This window comes from Cervus elaphus, chromosome 3 (genome assembly GCF_910594005.1).
Source record: "Cervus elaphus chromosome 3, mCerEla1.1, whole genome shotgun sequence".
In the NCBI taxonomy this organism is placed as follows: Eukaryota; Metazoa; Chordata; class Mammalia; order Artiodactyla; family Cervidae; genus Cervus; species Cervus elaphus.
Genome location: NC_057817.1, coordinates 15,574,507 through 15,599,073, shown reverse-complemented (window position 1 = coordinate 15,599,073; position 24,567 = coordinate 15,574,507). Strand labels below are relative to the sequence as shown.

Here is a 24,567-nt window from a genome sequence, read left to right as displayed (position 1 = left end):
TGAGTTCGTTTAGTATACTAAAAAATCCCTGCTTTTTTCAATTCCATACCACTTAGCCATGTATAGTATTACCTGATGGCTATCCCTTCACTTTATTTTCACATCTCTATCAAAATATTTCACCTTATGCAGGCCTTCTCTGATCGTAAAATCAGATTCTGTGCTCTCTTAATTTTTTCTTATAAAAAATTTTATAACCATTTTCAATATGTAAAGAGGGAAACTAGAGTTAAAGAGTGAAATTTTATTATTTTAAAAGGGTTAATTATATAATGACTTAACTGTTCTAAATGCATATGCTCTAATACATATCCTCAAACTATGAGGCCAAGTTTGACAGAACTAAAAACTGATTTAAAGAAACCCACCCATGTTTGATCCTTAGATTGGGAAGACCCCCTGGAATAGGAAATGGCAAATCACTCCAGTATTCTTGCCTGGCAAGTCTCATAGACAGCGTGACCTTGTGGGCAACAGTCCATGGGGTAGCCAAGAGTAGGCTATGACTGAGCAGGAAACACACACACACAATCATAATAAGAGATTCTAGCATTCTTGTCAATAACTGATAGAAACCTCTCCAAATCACTAAAAATAAAGATTTTTTAAAATACAACTATCAAACGAAGTAACTGAGGTTTTAGTAGCCATAACACCTGAAAATGCACTTTCAAGTATATCTGGAACATTATCCCCAAAAGATTATGTGCTAAGACACATTTTTAAGAAACAAATAACATCAATCTTACATCTTCCAGAAAACCAAACTCTTCCAGAAAACAGAAACATAGGAAACATTTCCTAATCAAATATAAAGGTCGACACAATGTTGACATCAAAATCTGAACAGAATTCTACAAGAAAGATTTACAGGCATAGCTTATTCTTGAATACCAAGGCAAAAATCCTAAAAAAAAATATTAGCAGAACAAATTTAGTGGTATATAAAATTATAATACATTAAAGCTAAGTCAATTTGTTCTAGGAATACATGGTTTAATGCTTGAAAATCAATGTCATAAGCATACAAAGTATTTGATAAAATCCAAATCATGTATAGAATCATCAACATCATCATCATACATTAACTTCTTGGAAAGGTAAGAAGATGCTAAGGAGGTTAACTCAGTCAAATATAGAGTTTCTAAAAGAAATCTATATTAAATGTCTGACTTTGTAGTGGAAGTTTTTACTCTGAGATCAGGAACTAGCAAAAGATGACTTCTAAAATCACCACTATTTAACATTGTACTGAAGGTACTAGTCAGGACAATAGAGCAAGAAAAATAAACAAAAGACATAAGAATTAGAAAAAAAAAGAGAAAACTGGCATTATTCTCAGGTGATATGATTATGGGTACAGAATATTCAAAAGACTTGAGAGATAAGTAAGAGATTTCAGAAAGTGGCTGGATATAAGGTTGGTATACAAAAACAAAATAATATCAGAAAATGTCAAATATCTAGGAGTAAATTTAATGAAAAATGTATAAGAACACTATGAAGAAAATAGAGAGTATAGTGGGTAGAGATTTTAAGTTAAATAAGTGATGAATTATTCTGTGTTCATGAATGTAAAAATGCAATATTCTAAAAAAAATCAGTTCTTCCAAATTGACTTATAGATTTATTACAATCTCAGAGAAAATTCAAACAGTTATTGTGCAAATTAGGATCATTCCAAAATCTGTACATAAATGAAATGGATCAAAAGTATCAGAGTAGATGTTTCTTGAAGAACAACAACAAAGTTGGAGCTCTTTTAAGACTAGATAATAAAATTTATCATAAATTATGTAGTAGTTAGAGTATTAATATAAGGATAAACTATAACAGAATGACAAGAAAAATTAAGAGAACCCATGCAGAGTTTCCTAAATTTAAATAATGCAGTAATCCATTGTAATCCAACAGTAATCCATTATAAAAAGTATGGTCTATACAACCAATAGCTGTGGGTCAATGAGACAATCAAATGTGTATCTTTGGAGGAGAATTTGACCCCCTACTCACTCTGCAGGCAAAATTTAATTCAAGATGCACCACAGATTTAAATGCTGAAAGTTAAGATATTAAAGTTTCTAGAATATCTTAGTGAGCTGAGTAAGCAAAGATTTCTTATATGTCATGAAAACAAAAATCTTTTGTTTTTAATTTAAAATAGAAACATTCTGTTCATCAAAATAAACCACAAAGAGAGAAAAAAAGGGAAATCCCAGAATTTAGAGAATATTTTTGCAAGAGAAAACAGAATAGTATTCAGATTATAAAAAGCACCCCTACAAGTCAATAAGAAAAAAGATGTACAACCCAACTGAAAAATGCACACAAACACTTGATCATGTCGAAAAAGTAGATATCCAAAGGCCAATAAGCAAATGAAATGGTATTTAACATTATTAGTTATGAGAGAAATGCAAATTAAAACAACTAGATACCACTACAAACCTACTGGATTGGTAGAAAATGACATGAAAATACAAAGTTTTGGTGAGGATAAAGCTCCTCTGAAATTTTTATATTCTGCTGATAGGACTGTAAATTAATACAATCACCTTAAGATGCTGTTAGACACTAGCTACTAAACACAGGTAAATTATATGACTCAGAAATTCAGTTCTCAAAAGAAAGGTGAATATGCACATCAAAAAGCATGTACAAGAATGTTCGTAGTGTCTTTAGTCATATAGGCAACACTAGAAATAACTCAGTAACAAATAATCCATCAATAGTATATAGACTTTTAAAAATTGGTATATTCAATAATAGATTAAAAGTAGTATATTCTATATTCAAAAGAATGGTATATATGCAACTATACTCATCCACATAGGTGAGTTTCACAAACATAATATTATGTGAAAAAAGAGTAAATACTGGATGATTCTACTTATTGGAAGCCCAGAAATAGGCAAAACTCATCTATGATGATGGGGGTATGACTACTATGGAAGCACAAGGAAGTCTTCTGGGTATAGTCATATGTTCTCTACCTTAATCTGAGTGGTAAATATGTAAGTTTGACTGTATAGAAAAGAGGAAACGGAATGAGCAAGACTAAGGATGTAAAAGGTAAGTGCTCTGTATGATAAGAGGGTGCTCAGTGTGATTAGAGTATGTGGACGCCATGGATGGGAAGAAGTAAATATGTCTGCAGAGTTTGCTGCCTGATTATTGAACCCTTGAAAAACAATTTAAGGAGGTTGTTCTCATTTTGCTAGGCAATAAATAACTATAGTTGTTGAACAGGGCATAAATAAGCTCAGTTATATTTAATGAAGAATAATTGATGAATTATTAAATTAATAAATGAAGAATTATTAATGAATAATAATTTAATGAAGAATATACAACCTGATTGTATAAATCAGGTTGAAGAATATACAAGAATTCTTGTAAATATTCTATGATCACATTTACACACTATACAAGCTTGTATCCTAAATGAAGATGTTAAAAAATTAGAAGCATAATTTTTCAAGTGCTATTAAAAAAAAATCCATAACAGAGTGTTAACAAGATGAAAACCTTAGAACCTGGTTTAGCTCCAAAAGACCAATATTTTAAGACCAATATCCATATGTTGTAGCTAGCACTTACTTCATCAAATGTAAAATCTTCTAAATCTATTTCTTCATATTCTTCTTCAGATTCTTCATTCTTAATAGACTCTAGAGCTGTTGTCAGTTTCTTTCGCAAAAGAAAGCCCTTCCAAACCGCCTAAACAAAAATTTAAAGCATGTTATACAGGGTTATAGATCAAACTCTAAACCAGATTCTCTGTGTTATCCCATTAGGAAGATAAAACATCTTAGACCTTAGTTTAATGGCTCGATAATCTGTTTTTTGAACTTTATGTGACATTTAAAACTGCAAGATAAATTAAATGACTGCTTGTGTCTAAAGTTCTGAATCTCAGGGGACTTCCTCGTAGTAAGCAGAAAAGAATCTTTAAAACTCCCTCAACTGCACATGTAGGTCAACCAATCAATTATCTGACAATCCCTCCAGGACCCATTCTAAATTAAGAAGAAAGAGATACAGAGGAAAACCAATTCTGTTAATTTTCAAATGATTATGTATAAAATAAACTAACATGCATTAAAGAAAACTTCAACATTTATAAGTGGCCCTATTAGAGACTTGGTATCCTGGCCCATAGCAATTAACTAATTTCATCTTTAAATAAACCAAGCACATGATAATAGAATTAAAAACATTAAGATTCCTCAATAACCATGGAGGAATCTTGGAGCTTTCCTAAATTTAACTCCAAGAACACTAGAGCTTTTAAAAAATTAGTATCTTTATACACTGCTAAGCTCCAGGACATACAGTAAGTGTAAAACACAGGTAGAGATAAGTGAGTATTGCATGCCTTCATTTGTCTATGAAAACCCATATAAATATATAACAAACATATATTATATAACTTTATATATTTAAATATGTCATTTCTAATATTTATAAAGTGAAAGCATAAAGTACAAAATTAATTTCAAAAATTATTACCTATAGATATAGAAAACAGAGGGGAAGATATAGAAATAGAAGCCAGATATCTCTGAATATACACTTTGCTTAGATTTGAATTTGGAATTGTGCACATGCTTAAGAAAATTGTAACAAATAAATATGAAATAAAAGAAACTTCTGAAAAAATATATAAAGAGATTTTATGCTATGGGCATAACCACACAGAAGTTATTTAAAGTGACTCTGAAATAGATTTATTTGGCTATACTCCTAGTGAAATGCAATCAAAAGGTAAATTTAATTACAAAAGTTACCTTAAACATATTTTAGTAATCATATTGTTAGCAATAATACTGGTGTTGCTATTCTGTGAAATATATATATTGAGAAGAGGAATATACAAACAGATAATTGCCAGAACATATGTGACAATAGAAGTAACACACAATCTCTACAACAACCAGCCTAGTAGGTCAAATCTCCACAACAATTAGCCAAGAATGGTTAAGACTTGGTCAATGACTGCCAGCTTCCCTATTTTTGTTACTATTTCTATCTCAGGACCAAGTGGATCAATAAGAGATAGCCAAACCTACTTCCCCAACCAATCATGTAAGATGCCCCATTTCTAGCTGGCCAAGGGTGTATGCATGTGTGCGTGTGTGTGTATTTGTACACACACATGCACTTACATAGTAGAAACAGGACTGAATAAATGAGAAAAAAACAGACTATGGCAAGGGAGTCAGCCATCATTAGTTGCCTCTGGCAGAGACTCAATGACAAGGAAGGATGTGGGATAAATGTATATACATTTATACACAGTGATGAATACATGATTGTCACATACTAGGCTCTCACTAAATATTATTTTCCCAATTTCTTTTCCCCCTTGTTTATAAAAATTCTATTTACTTAGTTTATCAAATAAGAAAAGTGTGATATTAAACATCACATAAAGTTTAAAATGTATAATTAACTAAATTTTTATTATTTTGCCTCTAAAGATGAATTTTGGTATAGAAGTAATATTCCAATACTTTTTAACTTGCTATGAATAAACTATAACCTCTCAAGAGAGTTCAAAACTCTTTCACGTGGAAAAGATCTCAATATGAATCAAGAACTTGAACAACACTGAATGGTAGAAACAGAAGAGATGGTATCTTTGTGTGATGAGGAACATGCTTAAAAGTATTGCCTAAGAAAGTGGACCTGCTCACTTTAATTTACCATGTGGAGAGTACCATCAGCTCTCTGCCCTCGTTTTTAGTCTCATGCAGCTGGGTTGTTATTATAGACCTGGGTATGTCATGTACTGTGGGTGATTGACATAGGCAATCTAGCTACCTTAAAGGAAAACAAACTGTTTTTCCTTTCTCCCTCTTGTTTAAGTCTGTTTGAGCTTCAGTAAGGAAAGTGCCATAGACTTGGTGACTTACGCAACAAATGTGTATTTCTCCTAATTCTAGAGGAGGCTAGGAGTCTAAGGCACTGACAGATTTATTGTCTGGTGAGACCAAGTTTCTTAGTTCACACTGTGTCCTCACATGGTAGTAGGTGCTAGACAGCTCTCTGGGCTCTCCTCTATAAGGGCACTAATCCCATTCATGGGGGCTCCACCATTATGACATATTCACTTCCAAAAGACTCCATCTCCAAATATCAACACAATGGAGATAAAGTTTCAACTTAGGAATATCGTGGAGAACATAAACATTCAGGCAACAGAACCCTTCATTTGGGGATTTTTAAAACTCCTCTTTTATGATTCTTTTATCTGGCATTTATGCTCTCTTGGTTGCTAGCTACCTTTCAAAATGCTTTGCCTCAACATGGCAAATGGGCCTGTGATTTCTTCCTGCTAGGGAGGTACCCTAGTAGGGAGGTATCCTTCATATCCCTTCTTCTGATCTTGTGCTAACAAAGTAAAGAGCATTAGGGAAACATGCCTTCTTTCCCTGGATTATCTTTTTTTGTTGTTACATCATCTTCTCTTCTTCAATTATCTCTCCTCAACATCCCCTTTTTCCTTATACCATTAAGATACCAAGATTAGGTGCAGTTTTAGGGAAAAGAGACTATAACAGGAATTCTTTAATACAGACCTTCAGTGACAAGAGTGAAAGGACTGATTCATCATGTTTCACAGTGGATCCAGCCTAACTTATCAGGGATAGGACTTCTGCAGAGCTCTAAACTGTATTATACACACTGTATTTTTCTGGGGTGACACAGAGAGATACCTCCCTCCTGCATCAGTGGAGGGTCAGAAATTCAAGTCCAAGCCATGGGAAATAAAGGTAATATAAATGTGTAATCAGTGTTCAGATTCTTCTTCTAACTTACTTATTCATGTCAAGGTTTCCATTTTTTTCCCCTAGTCAATCAAGTATGATAAATTAAACTTTCTTTCTCACACATTCAAATCAATTCCCTGGCCAGAGTCCTATCTATATTAGATATACCTGACACCTTTTTCTTCTTTGTGAGTGATAGTCACTCAGTCATGTCCAACTCTTTGAGACCCCATGGACTGGGGCCCACCAGGCTCCTTTGTCCATGGGATTCTCTAGGCAAGAATACTGGAGTGGGTAGCCATTCTCTTCTCCTGGGGATCTTTTCAACCCAGGGATCTAACCGGGTCTCCTTCATTGCAGGCAGACTCTTTACAGTCTGAGCTACAGAAAAAAAGGACCATACTAAAAAGTACAAGGGAAGCTAGAATACCTAGGCTGGCTGTATGCTAGGACGAAGAGGAGAACTTGGGTTCTGGTGAGCAGAGAGCAGTCTCCACCACATCCTTCATGAATCTTCATTTTGCATTTAAAGGCCAGGCTCTTTCTACTATATCATATTCTGCTCTGCAGGATGGCTAGACAATCTAGAATTCATATTTTTAAGATGAATAGTTTAAGAAACTAGATGATTGTACTGAGGAGAAAAGAAAACGAAGCTGAGTTGACTTCAATGATTTTAAGTGCCATGATATAAATCAGGAGAGACTTATTCTAAGTTGCAAAGAAAGACTGAATTACGCTTACTTTTGTTACAGACACAAATTTAACACAAGGATATTCAACAGATATAGTCACTGAGCTAGACTGTTTCATCAAATAATGAACTTTACTTTATTGAAGAGAATGAAGCAAACATTCATCATCAATGTTGAAAAATGTATTGCTCATCCACTGATGAGAGGAGGAAGTTTGAACTGCATGATATTTTCATTCCTCATGCAACAGAACAATATTCTGAGACCATAACTGAGGTTGGTTTCTTCCCTTCAGAGTTTCCTTGAATCCATTGCACTCCCTCCCCTCCCAAGCCATTCAGGCATCAGCAAGAGCTTTGTCTATGCATTGCCCTGAGGAATGCAGCCCAGAAAAATTAAGTCAACCAAAATACTAAATGTATTCATTAGTACTATAGCAAAGACAATTCTCTTGAAAAACTATGCCTTTAATAATGAAAACCAGCAACTTAGTTATAAGGCTATTTTTTCCAGTTGCTTATGCCAATACCTTCTAGGCATCTCTTAACTCCTCCCTGTCTTCCAAAATCACATCCCCACATACTAATATCACTAAGTCTACCTTCAAAGTATATATATATATGCCCTCAGTATAAATCAACATATATTCTGGAATGCGACTTTCTCACTACTTCTGCACTGCTCTGGCCCATGCCGCCATCATCTACTATTTGGATTACTGCAATAGCTTCCTGATTTCACTGCTTCTACCATAGCCTTCCTACAGTATTATCACAACCTAAGTAACTTTGGTCATGTGGGTCCTCTGCTCAGATTCCTGTAATACCTTCCCATGTCATACAGAGTAAAAGCCAAAGTCTTTACAATGATTTACAATTTATAAGCCCTGCTCTTCTCCCTTCACCCCTCTGCACTCACAGTGCTTCCTCCTGCTCTATAAACACTGTGAGTATGCTCCTAAAACAATGCCTTTGAATCTGATGTTTCTCTGCCTGAAATATTCTTCCCCAACATACCTAATGGTTTATCTCTTGCTGCACTGTCCCCTTTTCTGGTCTTCCACATCTATTCTGTCTAAAATGATTAATTTTCCTTAGAAACTCCTATCTTGCTTCCCTGGTTTATTTTCCCCTTAGTACTTGTCACTGTCTAATACACTTATCTTACTTATCTGCACATCCTAGCAGGATATAAGCTAGTAAAATTTTTGTGCCAAATAATATTTACTAAATGAGTGAATAAAGGGAAACATTATATTTTTTAGTTACTAGAATTCAATTTAGGTGCAGTACCACATTTCCAGCCTTTATTTTATATATTTAATTTGTTGTCCTTTTCCACCAGGACACAAACTCTAAGAGGAAAGAGATCTTGTATGCCTTGTTCCTAGTTGTATTTCTTAAACCAAAAACAATGCTTGACAACCGTATGTTCTAAAAATTATTTGATGAGTGAATAAATAAAGGATGAAAGTGAACAGATTGAACTTCATTTTGAAATCTGGTCTTGGTGAATTCTGAATTTTTAACTTAAACGAGTGTTTAAAAGACTTTACCAATTAAGATGGGCTTCCCACGTGGCTCAGTGGTAAAGAATCAACCTACCAATGTAAGAGATGCAGGAGAGGCAGATTCCATCCCTGGGTCGGGAAGATCCCCTGGAGGAGGACATGGCAACCCACTCCAGTATTTTTGCCTGCAGAATCCCATGGATAGAGGAGCCTAGTGGACCACAGTCTATGGGGTCGCAAAGAGTCAGACACAACTTAGTGACTGAGCACACACACAACAATTATTTTAGCAGATTTTCACATTCTTCTGTTGTTCCATGTCCAGTTCTAACTGTTGCTTCCTGACCTGCATACAGGTTTCTCAGGAGGCAGGTCAGGTGGTCTGGTATTCCCATCTCTTTCAGAATTTTCCACGGTTTGTTGTGATTCACACAGTAAAAGGCTTTGGCATAGTCAATAAAGCAGAACTAGATGTTTTTCTGGAACTCTCTTGCTTTTTTGATGATCCAGCAGATGTTGGCAATTTGATCTCTGGTTCCTCTGCCTTTTCTAAAACCAGCTTGAACATCTGGAAGTTCATGGTTCATGTATTGCTGTAGCCTTGCTTGGAGAATTTTGAGCTTTACTTCACTAGCATGTGAGATGAGTGTAATTGTGCAGTAGTTTGAGCATTTTTTGGGATTGCCTTTCTTTGGGATTGGAATGAAAACTGACCTTTTCCAGTCTTGTGGCTACTAGTAGGTTTTCCAAATTTGCTGGCATATTGAGTACAGCACTGTAACAGCATCATCTTTCAGGATTTGAAATAGCTCAAGTGTAATTCCATCACCTCCATTAGCTTTGTTCATAGTGATGCTTCCTAAGGCCCACTTGACTTCACATTCCAGGATGTCTGGCTCTAGGTGAGTGATCACACCATCATGATTATCTGGATCGTGAAGATCTTTTTTGTACAGATCTTCTGTGTATTCTTGCCACCTCTTCTTAATATCTTCTGCTTCTGTTAGGTCCATACCATTTCTGTCCTTTACTGAGCTCATCTCTGCATGGAATGTTCCCTTGGTATCTCTAATTTTCTGGAAGAGATCTTTAGTCTTTCCCATCCTATTGTTTTCCTCTATTTCTTTGCACTGATCACTGAGGAAGGCTTTCTTATCTCTCCTTGCTATTCTTTGGAACTCTGCATTCAAATGGGTATATCTTTCCTTTTCTCCTTTGCTTTTCGCTTCTCTTCTTTTCACAGCTATTTGTAAGGCCGCCTCAGACAGCCATTTTGCTTTTCTTTTTCTTGGGGATGGTCTTGCTCCCTGTCTCCTGTACAATGTCACGAACCTCCGTCCATAGTTCATCAGGCACTCTGTCTATCAGATCTAGTCCCTTAAATCTATTTGTCACTTCCACTGTATAGTCATAAGGGATTTGATTTAGGTCATACCTGATGGTCTAGTGGTTTTCCCCCACCTTCTTCAATTTAAGTCTGAATTTGGCAATAAGGAGTTCATGGTCTGAGCCACAGTCAGCTTCTGGTCTTGTTTCTGCTGATTGTACAGAGCTTCTCCATCTTTGGCTGCAAAGAATATAATCAGTCTGATTTTGGTGTTGACCATCTGGTGACGTCCATGTGTAGAGTCTTCTCTTGTGTTGTTGGAAGAGGTTGTTTGCTATGACCAGTTCATTCTCATGCCAAAACTCTACTAGCCTTTGCCCTGCTTCATTCTGTACTCCAAGGCCAAATTTGCCTGTTACTCCAGGTGTTTCTTGACTTCCTACTTTTGTATTCCAGTCCCCTATAATGAAAAGGACATCTTTTGGGGGTATTAACTCTAGAAGGTCTTGTAGGTCTTCATAGAACCGTTCAATGTATTAACTCTAGAAGGTCTTGTAGGTCTTCATAGAACCATTCAACTTCAGCTTCTTCAGCATTACTGGTCGGGGCATAGACTTGGATTACTGTGATATTGAATGGTTTGCCTTGTAGACAGAGAGAGATCATTCTGTCGTTTTTGAGATAGCTTCCAACTGGACATGGAACAACAGACTGGTTCCAAATAGGGAAAGGAGTCCATCAAGGCTGTATACTGTCACCATACTTATTTAACTTATATGCAGAGTACATCATGAGAAATGCTGGGCTGGATGAAACAAGCTGGAATCAAGATTGCCCGGAGAAATATCGATAACCTCAGATATGCAGATGACACCACCTTTATGGAAGAAAGCGAAGAAGAACTAAAGAGCCTCTTGATCAAAGTGGAAGAGGACAGTGAAAAAGTTGATCTAAAGCTCAACATTCAGAAAACAAAGATCATGGCATCCAGTCCCATCACTTCATGGCAAATAGATGGAGAAACAGTGGAAACAGTGGCAGACTTCATTTTTTGGGGGGCTCTAAAATAATTGCAGATAGTGACTGCAGCCATGAAATAAAGAGACATTTACTCCTTGGAAGAAAAGTTATGACCAACCCAGACAGCATATTAAAAAGCAGAGACATTACTTTACCAACAGAGGTCCATCTAGTCAAGGCTATGGTTTTTTCCAGTGGTCATGTATAGATGTAAGAGTTGGACTAAATAGAAAGCTGAGTGCTGAGGAATTGATGCTTCTGAACTGTGGTGTTGGAGAAGACTCTTGAGAGTCCCTTGGACTGCAAGAACATCCAACCAGCCCATCCTAAAGGAGATCAGTCCTGGGTGTTCATTGGAAGGACTGATGCTGAAGCTGAAACTCCAATACTTTGGCCACCTCATGCAAAGAGTCGACTCACTGGAAAAGACCCTGATGCTGGGAGGGATTGGGGGCAGGAGAAGAAGGGGACAACAGAGGATGAAATGACTGGATGGCATCATGGACTCGACAGATATGAGTCTGAGTAAACTCTGGGAGTTGGTGATGGACAGGGAGGCCTGGCGTGTTGCAATTCATGGGGTCGCAAAGAGTCAGACATGACTAAGCAACTGAACTGAACTGAAACATGTTTCTAGATATAGCTCTAGATGAGGCCAAGAAAGACTTGCTTCAACTAATCAAATGTTAGCATATGTGACAAATACCACATTGGAGCATAAGTTTTAGTATGATTTTCTGGTTCAGTTTGACCATAAGAATTTACAAATTACAGACTTACTCCTTCAGCCTAGATCCCAAATAGAAGCACAGTCAACCTGCAGACACCTGCAGCCTATATGTCACACGAGTAAGAAATAAATCAAGGTATCTGTAAATTGCTACGATTCAGGGACTGCCTGTTATACAGAATAACCCAGTGAAAGAAAACTAACACGTCTCTCAAGATTAATTGTTTCACCCAAAGAGTAAAACTAACCTGAATAAGAACAGCAGCCTTCTCCTTCTGTTCTTGGATATTCATGGTACTTTTAATTTTTTCTTTCTTTAAAATAGTTTGGTTTTTGATGCAAGAATTTGGCTGGGATGTCAGGGGTCCTATTGCAGCAGGGTGTAGCTCTGCAGAGAGATGAATCTGCCTGCGCGCAGTGTAACCGCGCCAATATGCCTGGATCACCGTAGCAGCCACACTATTAAGAGGAGAAAAAATTATTTTTAGTATCCATAATATACAGCTGCAGATACGAGATCCTCATAAGCTATATTTATTTGTAAATTAGACTATATAAAGTATTATTTTAAAATAATACCTGCTCTTTTATTTAACTGTAGTCATAGAAGTAAAAATAATATGGACACCTTCAAATCTGAAGGAGAGAAATGGGCCAGTAACTTAGTGATATGAGTCTTAGGGATTTTTGTTTCTTTTAAAGAGGAAGATATTACCGGGACTTTGTATGATAGTGGGAATTTGAGCCAGTATTAAGGGGGAAAAAGTGATGATGCGAAGAGGGGGACAAAGTAGGACTCAGTGTTGAGTTGGCAAGAGAGGATGGGATCTTGTTCACAGTGGGGAGGTTAGGTTTTGAGAAGAAGAAGGGCCCTCCTTCATTTTCAGAGAAAGGACTCATAAGAGCTTTGTGAGCTTCATTTTCCTCCCTGCCCATGGACAAATACATAAATCATTCTCTTACAAGCCCAGTGGTAAATTCTAACATTTTTCCAGTCTACGTCTATTGGCTATTATCTGGCATCCCATTAATCAGCATTGTGTTTCCCCATATCCCCATAAGCTGCCCAGCAACAATAGCAAAAATTTAACAGCAATGTATGTTGACTGTAATTGGGTTCTCAGTTTGCTTAATCATTTAATGCTTCATCATTGGATATGCTTTCCTTTTCCCACACAGATTACTGCAGAAATATTATCAAGGTACACGGTATAATCAATGTGCTAACTATTGTCTTAATTGCTTTTCAGAACCTTGAGTTCAGTTTTAAAAGACATATAAAGGAGAAGTGACTGATGCACATTCACTTTCCCAGGCTCCCTTGAAAAAGTTTCAATAATTTTATAACTGCCAAGCCCAAAGAAATTTTTTCTTTCTTTCTTTTTTTTTTTTCAAACAAAGTGAGTTTAAGGCAAAGTGGAATTAAGCAATAAACTGCCAGAAATGATGGATTCCAAGATGGTGCTTGTGGTAAAAAATCCACCTGCCAATGCAGGAAACTTAAGAAATGTGGATTTGATCCCTGGGTCAGGAAGATCCACTGGAGGAGGACATGGCGACCCACTCAAGTATTCTTGACTGAAGAATCCCCATGGACAGAGGATCCTGGTGGGCTACGGTCCATGGGGTCACAAAGAGTCTGGAACTAATGAAGCGACTGAGCAGGTATGCAAAATGGAATGAGGTAATCCTTTTCTGTTGTTATGAATATTGTTAGCAGCATCACCACCATTTTATGTAAAGCCTGTGGAAGTCTTCAATCTATTTTGCTATGAATTTAAATTAGTGGGTAAAACTTTCTGTGAAGAAAAATCATGTTTCAACAAAACATTTCCTCCTTCTAGGGTAAATGGTGCTCTTGTGTACTCAGTCATGTCTGACTCTTCGTGACCCCATGGATGATAGCCTGTAGGCTCTGCTGTCCGTGGAATTTTCCAGGCACCATACCAGGGTAAATAGAACTTAGTACATTTTGCCATGGAATTAATTCACATTTGATCATTCAATCATTAATTCATTCCTTCTTCTGTTGGACAAAAATGAGTTAACGAATTTGAAAAAGAGTAGATATGTGTATACGTATAACTGAATCACTTTGCTGTACACCTTAACTAACACAACACTGTTAATTAAATATGCTCCAACATCAAATAATTTTAAAAAAGATTAAAAAATGAGTTAAGGAATTTTAAGGCACAGTAATACCCTTGCATATTTGGGTGATAAAAAAAATCTGAAACCATATTTGCAATGTATAACTGGCAAAGAATGAAAAGTTGTTTAAACCAAAAGATTGAAAGATTAGTAAGAAAACACATTTAACCTGAGACAGTGTCTTATATTTCTCTACAGATACATACAAGTTTCATGGACTGTAATCCTGAGTGTCTTAGAAAACTGACCAGTCATTTAGCGCTTGAATTCCTCAGCCCACTGTCTTTAAAGTTTCCCAAGGAAGGAAATAAAAAGGTATATGAGGAATATTTTCCTCAGTGACACTAATAGCGGGACTGCTTTTCACCACACAGAAGGCAGTAAAAGGTAAAGAGGCTGACCTAGGGCTTCCTGAATGTCAGGAGCTCTCCGTGTTGGGAAAAGCAGCTCATATTATTACTATCATCAGCATCATATTATTTTTTAAGTAAAAAACAATTATGCTAACAATGCCTTTAGCACAGGAACATATGAAAATTATACTGAGGAAACCAGAGCCCAACTGACGATGAATCTTCCTGAAACGCTGAATGGCAAGGTTCAGCAAGTGGGCATACATTTTCTTTTCCCTTTATTCTTTGGGTCTTTGGTTTGTCTATATCTTCAGTTCCTCATCCTTTCTTATTATTATTTGGCAATTTTATTTACCATGAATTAAAACAGCTCCATGTTATTTATCTGAAATTTCAATAGACAATGTCTGGAGTGTTTAGAGCTAAAAGGATTAAAACAGGTAATATCTAGGGTATCCTGGCTAAAACTATCCCAAAACATACCAACATACTTGGCATGCTGAATATTTTAGTGAAAGTGAAAGTCACTCAGTCACTTTCCGACCTTTTGTGACCCCATGGACTATACAGTTCATAGGATTCTCCAGGCCAGAATACTGGAGTGGGTAGCCTTTCCTTTCTCCAGGGGATCTTCCCAACCCAGGGATCAAACCCAGGTCTTCCGCAAAGCAGGTGGATTCTTTACCAGCTGAGCCACAAGGGAAGCCCAAGAATACTGGAGGGGTAGCCTATCCCTTCTCCAGTGGATCTTCCTGACCCAGGAATTGAACTGTGGTCTCTTGCATTGTACGTGGATTCTTTATCAACTGAGCTACGAGGGACTATTTTAAACTCAAGGGATTTGAGAAAAGGCGCAGGAGGGATTTTCTGACCTTCCCTGGAAGCATGTCCTAAGATCCTCATATGAGAGGTCTTTGTAGTATTTTAAGAATAATGGGATTGTTTTCTTATTAAAAGTTCATTTCAATTATTTAGAGATTAGAAGGCAGAAAAAATAATTTCACAGTTACTCAAATTAAATAATATTAGTTGATTAAATAAGAATCTGCCAAAATTCAACCAAATTAATCTGTACTATATTTAATAATCTGTGCATATCATAAAACATAAGGAAATAGACATGAAATACGATAGGATTTAAAGCCTCTACCAAACTATCATTATCCATAAAAATAATAAAACAGAACTGTAAAAGAAAAATGATCTATAAAACTTACATTTTTTCATGATGTTCAGTATTCTGGCAGTTCTCCAGTAGAAACCCTGTCCTTACTGTTTCAATGAACGGTATTCTTTTGCTGGGGAAACTGCTTGTCTTGCTGTCTTCTCTTTTCTGTTCTACTATTTCTTCCAGATTTCTTTCTTTACTATCTTCACATAAGGAAGGGTTGGTTGATGAGGAATGACTAGGGCCAGAGTCCATCCATTTCTCAGAAATATCTGGTGATTTCAGTTTATATTCATTTGCAAAAGAGTAAAGAACACTATTTTGCTGCATGCTATCACTGTGTGTAGGAGGCAAATGATTTTGCTGGGCTTCTGATTCACCTCTCCTGGTGATACTTACATCCCCATGTTCATGAACACATCGACATTCATTACTAAGTGTCATCAATTTCTTAAAATAACAGCAGAGATTTTGTGCAACATCCAAGGTGAAAATATTTCTGAGCAAATAAATAATGAGGACATTTAATAAAAAGAATTATATCAGCAAATAGTAACACCTGTACAGACTTTGAAAACAACCGTGTGGTGACCTGACATGAATATTAAATTTTACTACAAAATTCATTAAAACTTGATTTCTGATTGTTTTTATAAAAACTGATCTCATTACTCACAAAAAGTGAAAATATTTCTGTAGTTAATCTCAATCCATTAATCTAAACAAAATATCTGAAAGTTTTAGAATCACTTTTATCCTAGGTATTTTTGGTACAAGTGAATGAGAAAAATCCATGCTTCTACTGCCATAAACACAAGAAATCATGGCTGCCTAAATTTGGAGAAGTTATTTATGAAACAAGATTAAAAGTACTTTGTACACTGACTTTTGCCATGCAAAATATTTGTATTGGACATTTAAACAAATAACTTACATTATGGGAAAGTTTTTATTTCCATTTTTCTCTGGAAAAAAAAAATCTGTTGCAAAGATAATTCAAATACTTTCAAGACATAAATGTCTGTGATTCTCCTGAATAATTGTTAGATTTAAGTATTCCAAGCAAAATGAAAGTTATATTTCCTAAAATGTAGAGATAGACACTTTCTATGTTTACAAATGGAGACATTAGCATAGATTCCTAAAATATATGTTAATATATCCTTTTTGTTGGTGAATAATGCAGAAAAAGTTCCCTTCAATATTGGATGTCAACTGTTTATGGCTAAGTGTTGAATTCACCACCATTTATGATGTAACATAAAAATGGTCAATTTCCAATACTAAAGTGATACTTAATTGCAATAACAATAAATTCTTACAAATAACTGTAAATATAAATTTCAACATGAGGGTTAAGAGTCATCTTTACATAAAAATCATAGGTTACCATACATACACAAGGAGATATCAATTTAGATTTACAAAAATATAAATGTAAAATAAGCTATTTATTAAAAGTAAACATTATCCATAACAATTGGAATTACTTTTAAAGCTGTGAGATTTGTTTATAATCTGAATAGACTATATTAAAAAAACCCATTTAAATAGAAAACCCAACTCTTACATAGCATGAACATATACGAAAGTACAAATAACAAAAATTTAATATGTAATTTAGCAATTAATTTTAGACACTGGGAAGCACATTTCATTGTTCCATTTATAATGTAGACATCATATGAAAATATAAAATAACTTTTATTTTTCACATGTTTTTTGGAGTAGTATAAATGATAAAATAGAGTTTTAATATATCAATTATAATTCATTTATAGTAATACATTGAATTCATGTATCATGAATTTGGTCCCATCCCTTCATGGCAAATAGATGGGGAAACGATGGAAACAGTGACAGACTTCATTTTGGGGGTCTCCAAAATCACTGCAGATGGTGACTGCAGCCATGAAATTAAAAGATGCTTGCTCCTTGGAAGAAAGTTATGACCAACCTAGACAGCATATTAAAAAGCAGAGACATAACTTTGCCAACAAAGGTCTGTCTAGTCAAAGATATGGTTTTTCCAGGAGTCACATATGGATGTGAGAGTTGTACTATAAAGAAAGCTGAGTGCCAAAGAACTGATGCTTTTGAACTGTGGTGTTGGAGAAGACTCTTGAGAGTCCCTTAGACTGCAAGGAGATCAAACTAGTCCATCCTAAAGGAAATCAGTCCTGAATATTCATTGGAAGGACTGATGCTGAAGCTGAAATTCTAATACTTTGGCCACCTGATGTGAAGAACTGACTCATTTGAAAAGACCCTGATGCTGGGAAAGATTGAAGGCAGGAGGAAAAGGGGATGACAGAGGATGAGATGGTTGGATGATATCACTGACTCTATTCACATGAGTTTGAGTAAGCTCCAGAATTTGGTGATGGACAGAGAAGCCTGGCATGCTGCAGTCCACGGGGTCATGAAGAGTCAGACACGACTGAGCGACTGAACTGAACTGAATTCAGAATTCAGAATTCAGGGTGGGGGGTATGAAGTTCTCTTTCTTTGATATATTTTTAGGACTCTGTTCTCAGCCTCTGTCCTCTGAATATGTGCATGTCTTGACTGCTTTTCTCCACTATACATCCATAATAACTTAATATATAATAATATGTGTAATATTATTCTTTATATAATAGATATATAATAAGTATGTTTTGTAAAACTTGACTTGCTCCATTGTGATTACTTATTTAGCTAATTTTCTCTTAATGAAATCATGAATTCTTTCAGGTCAAAATGTAATACTTAGCTTCTTATGTGTCTTGTCCATCAATAATTGATGAATAATGTATGACTGAATAATTGAATGAATGAATGTTTGTATATTGTTGTGAAGCTATTTCATGCTTTCATTTATTTTAATCTAATTTTAGCCTTTAAAATATGCTCAAAATACAGATTAATACATTTCAAATAATAAAAGATGATGCTCATAAATTTCTTTTTTAAAGAGAAAATATTCCTAAAACATACTGTACAAGTCCAAAAAAGTAGCAGTATATTGATCAGAAAATTTTTAAATGCTTTGTATAAATTGCACTGTATCTTTTAATTACAAGAAGAAGATAACAGTCTTACCTGTCTCCAGTAATATATTTTTCACTTAGTAAGTTAAATTCTCTAATTTGGGACTGACAGTGTTCCAGGAAATGCTCTAATTCTAGTTTATAGTGTTCTTCAGTGTGACTTTCTGAATAAGAGGTTAATCTTTCACCATTCAGGATTCTTAGAGCAGGTAATATCTTAAGTAGAGAATGCCTATTAAAAATAGGAAAAAAATGAATAATCTTGAAAAGGAGAGTTTATATATAACATGATTTATGCATCTATTATTTAAATAATATAAGCAGAGAATACATCTCTGAAACTTATTGATTTTATAGAGAAAATTCTATTTTTTTAAAATTATGGTATCATGTCATGTATCAAGTAAGTTTTAGAGTTCTTGACACACATTTAATCATTTTCTTCTAAAACACAAATGGTAAATTCAAGCAGTTGGAAACGGGCTGGAAGTAGTAAATAAAAGTCTGCATTATGAGAAAGATAGTATCAGGTACACTCTTTTCTAAAATAAGATAATGTAACTCAAAGCTACTGTCTGTTTCAGAAGTAGGTGTAAATTCTGATCATTTCTCAGTGAAATAGGGTTAAAACAAAAATGGTGGTGATTACTCAATATTTCATGATCTGGAAAATCCAAAATTATGATATTTCTCCTTGAATCTTGGTAAGGATTATAATAAACAATCTCCAAAATATGAGCAAAAGTATTTATCAATTTAAAAGATTAATGCTATGAAAAAACAGGTCAGAAAGCAAAAGTGGTCTACCAAGCCCAGTCACTTTGAAGTACTTCCCAAGCTTTACACAAGAAAGCATGTAGGCTTCTTTTCACAAGGCTATTTATGGTCACAGGGGCAAACTAAACTTATTGAATGAGCAAAAGTTCATACTAAGAAACTAACAGTTCCTATGAGGAAGATTATAAGTCACTGACAAAAGATATCAAAGAAGACTACATAAATGGAAAGATGTCCCATGGGGGAAAAAATCTGCAGATAAGAAGATTCAATACTGTCAAAAGTCAGTTCTTCCCAACTTGATCTAGAGATATTACATATTTAATTAAAATATCAGCAAGATATTTTGTGGATATCAACAAATTGATTTGAAAGTTATATAAACATGCAAAAGAGGCAGATAGTCTGCTTAATTTTGAAGAAAATTTGAAAGACTAACACTACCTGACTTCAAAATAATCTATGAAGCTACAGTAATCAAAATAATTAAGTAATGGCAAAAGAATAATCAAACAGATTGATGGAACAGAATAGAAAATGCAGAAATAGACCAATAAAGTCAGTACAATGGAGAAAAGAACACTTTTCAAATATTAGTGCTAGAGTAAGTGAGCATCTCTGTACAGAAAAATAAAAGAATCTAAACATCCAGATGCAGACTTCTTAAGCTTCACAGAAATTAACTCAAAATGGATCACAGACTTTAAAGCAAAATGCAAAACCCTAAAACTCCTATAAGAAAAAATGTAATAAAATCCAGATGACCTTGGGTATGGTGATGACTTTTTAGATACAATACCAAAGACATATCTATGAAAAAATTATTTATAAGTTGAACTTCATTAAAATTAAAAATTCCCATACCCAGGGACACTGTCAATTCAATGACAAGTCATACACTGGGAGAAAATATTTGCAAAAGACACATCTGATAAATTACTGTTATCCAAAATATACCAAAAAAATGCTTAGAACTCAATGATAATAAAATGAATGTCTTGGTTTAAAAGTGAGCCAAACATGTTAAAAGACATCTTACCAAAATATATAAATATGACAAACAAGCATTAATTAATGGATTGCAAATTACAACAATGAGATACTACTACCTACCTAGTAAAATGTCCACAATCCAAAACACTGATAACACCAAATGCTGGTGAGGATATGGAGAAACAGGAATTCTCATTAAGTGTTGGTGGTAATGAAAAATGGAAGACGTTTTGGAAGATAGTTTGGTGATTTCTTACCAAATTAAACATCTTTACTTTTGATCTAGCAATCAGTCTCCTTGGTATCTATCCAGATGAACTGAAAATATATGTTCATATAAAAACCTGCCCACATATGTTTACAGCAGTTTTATTTGTTTCAGCCAAAAATTGAAAACAACCAAGATGTCCTCCAGTAAGTGAAGTGAAAGATAAACTGTGATACATCCATACAGTATAAAATTATTTAGCATTAAAAAGAAATGAGCTATCCATCCATGAACAAATATAGAGGAAATGCAAATGTATATTACTGAGTGAAAAAAGCCAATCTGAAAAGGGCATATGTTGTATAATTCCAATTGTGCTACATTCTGGAAAAAAAAGCAAAACTATGTAGACAACAAGATTAATGGTTGCTTTAAGGGGTTGAAGCAAGCAAAGAAATGCTCAAAATTCTCCAAGCTAGGCTTTGACAGTATGTGAACTTACAGATGTTCAAGCTAGGTTTAGAAAAGGCAGAGGAACCAGAGATCAAATTGCCAACATCCACTGGATCACAGAAAAAGCAAGAGAATTCCAGAAAAAAAATCTGCTTCATTGACTATGCTAAAGCTTTTGACTGTGTAGATCACAACAAATTGTGGAACATTCTTAAAGAGATGGAAACACCAGACTACCTTACCTGCCTCCTGAGCAACCTGTATGTAGGTCAAGAAGCAACAATGGACTGGTTGGGAAAGGAGTGCATCATGGCAATGTATTGTCACCCTGCTTATTAAATTTAAATGTAGAGTACATCATGCAAAATGCCAGGCTGGGTGAAGCACAAGCTGGAATCAAGATTGCCAGGAGAAAAATCTGTAACCTCAGATATCCCAATGACAACACACTTATGGCAGAAAGCAAAGAGGAACTAAAGAACCTCTAGATGATGGAGAATAAGTGTAAATCTATGGCTGATTCATATCAATGTATGACAAAACCCACTGAAATGTTGTGAAGTAATTAGCCTCCAACTAATAAAAAAATTAAAAAAAAAAAAAATAGAAGAGTGAAAAAGCTGGCTTAAAACTCAACATCCAAAAAATGAAGATCATGGCATCTGATCCTATTGTTTCATGGCAAATAGATGGGAAACAATGGAAACAGTGACAGACTTTTATTTTCTTGGGCTTCAAAATCACTACAAATGGTGACCGCAGCCATGGAATTAAAAGACGCTTGCTCCTTGGAAGAAAAGCTATGACTAAGTTAGACAGTATGTTAAAAAGCAGAGACATTACTTTGCCGACAAAGGTCCATCTAGTCAAACTATGGTTTTTCCAGTAGTCATGTATGGATATGAGAGTTGGACTGTGAAGAAGGCTGAGCACTGAAGAATTGATGCTTTTGAACTGTGGTGTTGGAGAAGACTCTTGAGAGTCCCTTGGACAGCAAGGAGATCCAACCAGTCCATCCTAAAGGAAATCAGTCTTGAATGTTCATTGGAAAGACTGATGCTGAAGCTGAAACTCCAATACTTTGGCCACCTGATGTGAAGAGCTGACTCATTAGAAAAGACCTTGATGCTGGGAAAGATTGAAGGCAGGAGAAGAAGGGGATGATAGAGGACGAGATGGTTGGATGGCATCACTGACTCAATGGACATAAGTTTGAGCAAGCTCCAGGAGACGGTGATGGACAGGGAGGCCTGGTGTGCTACAGTCCATGGGGTCACAAGTCGGACACGACTGAGCAACTGAAAAACAAGGGGCTAAAGTAGAGGGAGGGATGAAAGGGCAAGGCACAGAGAATTGTCGGGGCAGTAAAATGATCCCACACATCACCCCATGGTGGATGCATGTCATAGCACATTCAAAACCCATAGAAAGTAAAGCACCGAGAGTGAACTCTAATATAACACTGTGGAGTGTGGGTGATAAATATGTGTCAGTGCAGGTTCATTGACCATAAAAAGTGTACTGCTTTGGGACTTCCCTGGCAGTCCAGTGGTTAAGATTACACGATTCCAATGCAGGGGACACAGGTTTGATCTCTGGTCAGGTAACTAAGATTCCACTTGCCCTGTACCACGGCCAAAAAACAAAAGTATACTGCTTTGGTGTGGGATATTTACAGTGAGGGATATTGTACATGTGTGGGGACTGGGGGTGTGTGTGAACTTTCTCTACTTTCTGCTCAGCTTTGTTGTTAACCTAAAATTGCTCTAAAATAAATTTTGGTAATTAAAAAATGAAACAAGCAGTTCCTAAACACTAAATGAAGGATGGCAGGGTAAGAGTACTAAAATGCTAAGAGTTATGAATGCAAAGCCCTAATAACCACTATTCCTTCTACCTAGGTTGTGTACTCAGGATTGATATAGCTATTTGTGCAAACACAGATGTAAAATATAATTTTAATTATTTTTTAGTGGAGGAAGTGGTCCATTAAGGCAAAAATGCATAAGGCTAACCAAAGTCATAATGCATCCTGTGTATAGTTTATGATCTTGGTAGCCTTGGTATTAAATAAAAGTCATCATAAGAGAGGTACAAATACATCTTTTTCAATGAAACAAAATAGAAGAATACCACAGTTTTCCATTTCCTGGGGACACAGTTGACTACCTCCCTACACTCCTCCAACCACTCCAGAAATACTGCCTTACAGATAACAAATAAGAGAAAAAAAATTAGATTTAGATTTGGTTCTTCAGGGTAATTATTAAATGTTTTACAATGTTAAGAAGCAGATAAAAGCTTTGCTAATAATAAAGAGTGTAAGCTGTTAAAAATTTGAGCCCATACATTTTGAGCTTTTAAAAATTATTTATTTTTAATTGAAGGATAATTACAATATTGTTAGTTTTTGCCATAATCAACATGGATCAGCCATAGCTATACATACATCCTCTCCCCCTTGAGTCTCCCACTCAACTCCCAACCCATTCCCCGCCCCCGCCCCGGCCCAGGTTGTCACAGAGCCCCAGTTTTGAGTTCCCTGAGTCATATAGCAAATCCTCCCTGGCTATCTATTTTACATATGTTAAAAAACATGGATTGGCTTATGAATTAATGTGTCATCCTTGCACAGGGGCCATGCTAATCTTCTCTGTACCATTCCAATTTTAGTGTACGTGCTGCCGAAGCTAGCACTATTTTGAACTTTTTTAGGTGGCTTGAAGTTAGAAATGCTTATCAATTCAAAAACTACCCACAATGCTTACCACAAAGGGTTAAGTATCTGGCATATATTGTGTTTCTGCTTAGAGTCGTATTAAGACATGATTCAAAAGCAGAACATTACCTTACGATAACAGCTATTCATCACAGGTGATAAGGTAAGCAGAGGCATTCACCTCAGAGGTACAATATTAAATATAACAGGAAATCTTTAACTAAGGCTTCCCTTGTGGCTCAGTGGGTATAGGATCTGCCTGCAATGCGGGAGACCTGGGTTCAATCCCTGGGTTGGAAAGATCACATGGAGAAGGGAAAGGCTACCCACTCCAGTATTCTGGTCTGGAGAAACTCCATGGACTCTACAGGCCATGGGATCCCAAAGAGTTGGACACAACTGAATGACTTTCAATTTCACTTTTTCATCAAAGCAAAGAAATATTCAATCCTACCAAATAATTTATTACAGTACTAAGAAAGCAACATTGTATTCTAACTATTCATAAAAATACCAAGTCAAATTTCTTTAAGATAAGACTGTGATGTCAAAATAACTTATTTAATTATAATTATAAAATGGCAAGTGTGAAAAAATGATTTTTGAGAGGTGATAATACAGAGTATTGAAAGTTAAGACCATATTGGTGTTC

The 24,567-nt window shown here is 35.5% G+C and overlaps 1 protein-coding gene and 1 non-coding gene across 2 annotated transcripts in view; both read right to left on the bottom strand.

Moving 5' to 3' along the window:
* Positions 1–24,567, bottom strand: part of LRRIQ1 (leucine rich repeats and IQ motif containing 1) — a 189,013-nt gene that overhangs the window by 93,307 nt on the left and 71,139 nt on the right. Inside the window, exons 14-17 of the mRNA XM_043880603.1 lie at positions 18,818–18,997; positions 15,783–16,232; positions 12,307–12,517; positions 3,601–3,720 (exon numbers count right to left, since the gene is read on the bottom strand). Of these exons, the coding sequence (XP_043736538.1) occupies positions 3,601–3,720; positions 12,307–12,517; positions 15,783–16,232; positions 18,818–18,997 (961 nt within the window). The remainder of the gene's footprint in view (positions 1–3,600; positions 3,721–12,306; positions 12,518–15,782; positions 16,233–18,817; positions 18,998–24,567) is intronic.
* On the bottom strand, positions 23,787–23,893 carry LOC122686628. Its single transcript, XR_006338870.1, has one exon. It is a non-coding gene; the product is annotated as a U6 spliceosomal RNA (small nuclear RNA).